Source organism: Etheostoma cragini, chromosome 5 (genome assembly GCF_013103735.1).
Source record: "Etheostoma cragini isolate CJK2018 chromosome 5, CSU_Ecrag_1.0, whole genome shotgun sequence".
NCBI lineage: Eukaryota > Metazoa > Chordata > Actinopteri > Perciformes > Percidae > Etheostoma > Etheostoma cragini.
The window spans coordinates 21,337,075-21,342,355 of record NC_048411.1 but is presented as its reverse complement, the minus strand read 5'-3'; the positions used below and the strand labels follow the sequence as shown (position 1 = coordinate 21,342,355).

The 5,281-nt window shown below is 40.4% G+C and overlaps 1 protein-coding gene across 1 annotated transcript in view; it reads right to left on the bottom strand.

Moving 5' to 3' along the window:
- areg (amphiregulin) overlaps positions 1–5,281 on the bottom strand; it is a 5,712-nt gene continuing 431 nt past the window's right edge. The window contains exons 2-6 of the mRNA XM_034872273.1: positions 4,272–4,491; positions 3,062–3,290; positions 2,657–2,818; positions 1,560–1,670; positions 1–342 (exon numbers count right to left, since the gene is read on the bottom strand). Coding sequence (XP_034728164.1) covers positions 1,577–1,670; positions 2,657–2,818; positions 3,062–3,290; positions 4,272–4,491 — 705 coding nt within the window. The 3' untranslated portion in view covers positions 1–342; positions 1,560–1,576. The remainder of the gene's footprint in view (positions 343–1,559; positions 1,671–2,656; positions 2,819–3,061; positions 3,291–4,271; positions 4,492–5,281) is intronic.

Here is a 5,281-nt window from a genome sequence, read left to right as displayed (position 1 = left end):
TTTCACATAACACTGAGACACTTTATTGGTGATCAAATTCCATCCCTTTTCCAGAGTGAGATGAAAAGTGTTTTACTGACCTATAACAACAGCAGTGCAATAAATAAAACCAAACCGCACATATTTGAACATAATAGACATCATAACAATAGCTTAACATACCGGTACAAACACTCATACAGACTTTAGCAATAAATAATCATACTAAATAAATTACATTCTAACAAGTTCTAGACAGTGTTTTTTTACACAGCAACTAATCAAGCCGTCTATTAACTTTACTACTTTCTGTCCTCAGACGCTTCGTTGCTTCGTCGCTTCGTCTTTCAGTCATGCAGCTGGCTGAGGATAGGTGGAGAGAAAACAAAAGTCAATAAGCATGTGAACATAGAAACAACAAGCGTAAGAAATTTAAAAAACTGTCAAAACCGCTTGAAATAAGTACACAGACAAGGCATAAAGTACATAGTTGTGTTGCCGATCGTTTTTATCTGTAGATGTTTGTGCACTTTTGGTTTGCTTTCTCAAAAATTAAAGAAAAAGCAGATTACTCAGATCCTGTTTTTATCTTCCAAATGATTCCAATGGAATTATGTTGTGTTTGTAGAAAAATGAAAATTGTTATCAAAATCATTATCAAATTTTGGGTGTGTGCACTTTAGGTTTTAAAAATTATATAACCTAGTTAAACCGTTGGCTCGTTTACAACCTGTCTAATTGTCTGACTGCTTCTTATGAGTGCCTGGCTTGCATATCTCAGGATGGACACTGAGTGACACACAGGCTATGAGGAGAATGCTGCACAGCTGCATTGTTTGTCTCAAGCCTAAAACTTCTGTGTAAACAGATGAAATCTGTTTGTGCATGCATGCGTGTGTTACTCAGTGAGATATGACCACATGTAAGTTGAGTTGTTAAACTGTTACGTCCGGATCATCCCATGTAGAGTGAGTGTGTCAGTACTGTTAATGTTTTGACACACGGGTGAATGTGTACAAGTGTGGTTTTACTATACGCTGGTACGCAGTGCAGTAATGGGACAGGCTGAGACACCCCCCAGGCTAATCTAGACTAATTCCTCCAGTGGGGATTCCTCTATGTGTGATGCAACTCGCTGTGTTCAATAACAACAACAGGCACACAGGCTCCTATGTCACTCTCTGAGCCCACTCTTTCCTGTTTGGCTTAAGGCTCACGTGAGCAGAGGCCAGACACCGCCCTCTGAGGACTTAAGCAAGGTGTTTGGAAGAGTCTCTAAATTATTCACCACCAGAAATTCAGGACCGTCTGATTGCATGTCCTTCTTACAGTGGTACCATATTGCTTGCACAAATGGCGTTAACACAGCATCAGCTTGGTGAATTGGTTTGAGTTTTCATTTGGAGTGCCGGCAACTGACTGCTACATTGACTGCCCCTTAATTATTGAAGTTTTAAAGTTTGTGGATGTTAACATATTCATGAATGGCATGGGGTCTGAGTTTAAATGACGCAGTATGAATTACTGAGCTGTAAAGAAGTACTGTGAGAGTGACAGGTCAAAACATCAGTGAAACCTACGTCGTAACTTGACGCTTTCACACCACAACCTCGCCCATGGATTTCTGTAGCTTCTCCTGCTCCGTCCCAGATCCCAGGTAGGATGCCAAGAAGTTTTTATGTGACCTGTAACTACAAAGGACATTCAGTATGAGTATAAGAGCTGTTTATAGTTCTCGTGATTATCAGATGATCCCAGTAGAGGTAGGGCGTCAATTACATATCTTTGATCTGAAAGAATAAAATTCAAGGCGTGTAGTTGGGATTTGTGTGTGATTTAAAAAAAATACATAACTACTGAGTTTCCAGCTGTTTTGAGCAGAAATTAAATTGGAGGTAGTTTCACTCTTATAGTAATACATTTTACTTTCTCTTCACCTCCCCACTTGACTTTCGACAAGGGGCTATTGACAGTGAACTATTGACTTTGTCCCACATTACGACAATAGCTGTGATTCAGTTACATATTAATAAGGAACTATGATTATAGGTCATCAGTAAATGACTTGTTGCACAATTACAGTGAGATATAGATGGCAGTTTAATATAAAAAATGAGTAACACATAAATTCATCAATGTGACACAATTTACAATGAAATTAAAAGTCTACAACAAGAGTAAGTATAAGACATAAAAGCTGTAGAACTTATTGAGTCTATCTTGTGAAGGTGGTGAGCAATACCTGTATAGTGTGGGTGTGTATGGGTGTGTTAATGTGTTTTTTGATGTGTCAGTGTGTTCAAAAGCCAAGAAGTGTTTCTGGGCAGGATGTGTGGATTGTAATGTGTGTAATGTTGAGATTTGCTGGGGAGTTTGCCTTCAAGTGTTTGTGATGATCTTTATCTCTTTATCTCTCAACTCTTTGAAATTGGCAAATCTACATGTGTATCACTGCCACCTTTGTTAGCTTAAGCAGTTTTCAGACTGCCATTAGGGTACACAGGAAGTCAGGACCAGCATCTTTGAACCTGTCATTAAGGGGCTTGTATTACGATTACCACAAGATCCCTCATTAGTTTCCCACCTACAAACACTAATTTTCCAGAAAGCCATGCGTTACCTTAGCTTTTTGTTCAGTTTTAAAATAAAAAAATGTGTTCAGTGTGTGCATACTCACTGAGCACAGGTCATGAGCAGTATGGCGGAGCAGCTGATGACCGACAGGACCACAGCGATAATCACTAAGACTGTCTGGACCAGCTCAGTATTGTTGATCTGGGTTTTAATTGTCCCCAAAGACTGGATCCCACAGCGCTCTCCATCATAACCCTTCATACATCTGCACAGGGAAGAGTCAACAGAACAAATTAATGAGCTAATGAGGATATGTAACATTTTCGGAAAGTTGTACAAAGTAAATATGAATCATTTCTTCTGATGATTTTTTTTAAGGAGGGTTTTCCTTTCCTTGACTTGTCTTGCGCTAACCATGGAGGTCATATTCACACACGCGCACACACACACACACACACACACACACAAACAAACATATAAAGTAAACTGATGCTGTTGGCCTACTCACATACACACTGGCTCCTGCAGCCCCTCCATGTGCTTGCAGTAACCGTGAATGCAGTAGCCCAGGTGGGTGGAGGTGCAGGGGTCCTCTGTGGTGCTGAGAGTCGATGAGTATACGTTGGTGAAGAACGTGTGCTTGGGGTTGAGGGGAGTTGTGCTTTTGCTCTTGTGCTTGTTCCTTTTCTTGCCTTTGCCTTTACTTTTCTTCTTATCATCTTGGCCGGGATGTAACTCTGTAGCAGAAGAAACCGCAGGTGAAACACTAGCTGAGGTATCAGGCCTATCTTAGTTTCAACTTTGAGGAGTTTCTTGATTGAAGATCCTGATAAAAGATGAGATTACAGGCATGCAGACTCACAGTCTTCAGTTTACTTTCATGTTATCAGTGTTTACTTTTATGACAAAGACAAACATTTTTAACCAAAAAAGAGTCATAAGTGAAGAAAAGGATTATGTGGTCATCAAAGCCATCCTTATAACTGTAGCTGTCATTGACTGTTTGTACTACTTATTTTTTGTAAATTTCAAGATTATCTTTTGTGAATTTTTAGGCCTTTATTTGACAGGACAGCTGAAGACATGAAAGTGGAAAGAGCGGAGACGTAGCACAAAATTATGGGCCCTGTAAAAACGCATTTTCTATGGGCCCCTCCCGACATCCACAGCTATTCATTCTAGCATCTTTTGGGGCCCTCCTCACATGAGGGCCCTGGGTAATCAGTCCCCTAATTTTCCCCCAGTCCAATGCCCCTGGGAGAGAGAGGTGGAAATGACATGCAGAACCCCGGCCTGCTGCGTCAAGGATTAAACCTCTAAATATGGACGCCCGTTCCACCAACTGAGCTATTAAGGCACCCATTTGTTTGCACCAGGCTACTTGTAGTCTAATTAGAAGGAAATGTGTCTTTTCTTCTGGACTTCTTGATATCTTTAAACAATTTGGACAAGTCTTACATGTACTCTCTAAACTGAAACTATTCCTTACAGGGTACCACAGCTGGGCACACTTTTGAAAAACAGAGCTATTTGAAATTATCTTCTTTAAACTGTTAACATTCCTGCATTCAGATAACATAGATTTCCCAAGCCCATATTTAGTTATTCTATCAACAGTGTCATTAGGTTCAATCCTAATTAACCAGCATTTGAAGTAAACAAAAAAAGAAAGAATTAACTAAGGCCAACAAGAAAAGAATTTGTTTTGGTGGTCGTACCAACAAGGCTGAAATTTCCGTTGTTTGCTCCTGAAACCTCCTCATCTACTTCCAGCTGTTCCTCGTCGCTCATCGAACTGTGGAGGCCCTCCCCCGAGGCCGGACCCCCGGTCCCTCCAGCCAGTTCACTGGAGAACGTGGCCTCAGATCCCTGAGCACCAGAGACTACTGTGGAACCAACAGGACACAAAGATGGCGAGAATAAAGCGTAAGAATCCCACTGCGATACATCAACCAATGTGTCCCAGAGCAAGACAATTAACCCCTAGTTGCTCAAGTGGCGTGTGACCTCTGACATACATAGCAATTCTAAGTCACTTTGGATAAAGTGTCAGCTAAATGACCTGTAATATTAATGTAATAACATTGAAATATGAAAATGATAAGCAGCAATTCAAAGGGTCAAAGTTTACATCATCAACTGTACATCTGTACAGTGTACAGTTTGATGTTTTGTGTCTACACCATTTCTACAGTATTTGAGAACATGAAGAAGGTTAATTTTAAAGCAAGATGCTAAACTAAACTAAAATATGTTGCCATTAAGATGTTTAATTAGTTACAATTATCTAGGAGGTTTCCTTTTCTCCTCGACAAAATGGCACTTATTCTTCTTCTATGGTGACCAGGAACTTAAGGTTGCGTAGTTACTTCCTATCGGCCTTGTACTTTACAGTCTTGGCACATTTACATCTGACTCATCTATTCATCTTCAAAATGTTGAGAGCTTGCAATTTAGACACCGTATCCTCACTGGAACCAGTACAACCACTCAGGAACAATAATGAATTAGACTCATCCAAGCTTTTTTTTTCTAAAAGACCTAAATATCTCTCTCCTGCTCGACAAGTCTTTACTTGCGGAGACACTTCTTCCTACATTTGCCCCCTCCTCCTGTCCTCACTCCATTCTACATTTCTCTTCTCTCCTTTTCATTGATTCACATTGTCTGCTCAAACACGCACACACACACACACACACACACACACGCACACACACACACACACACA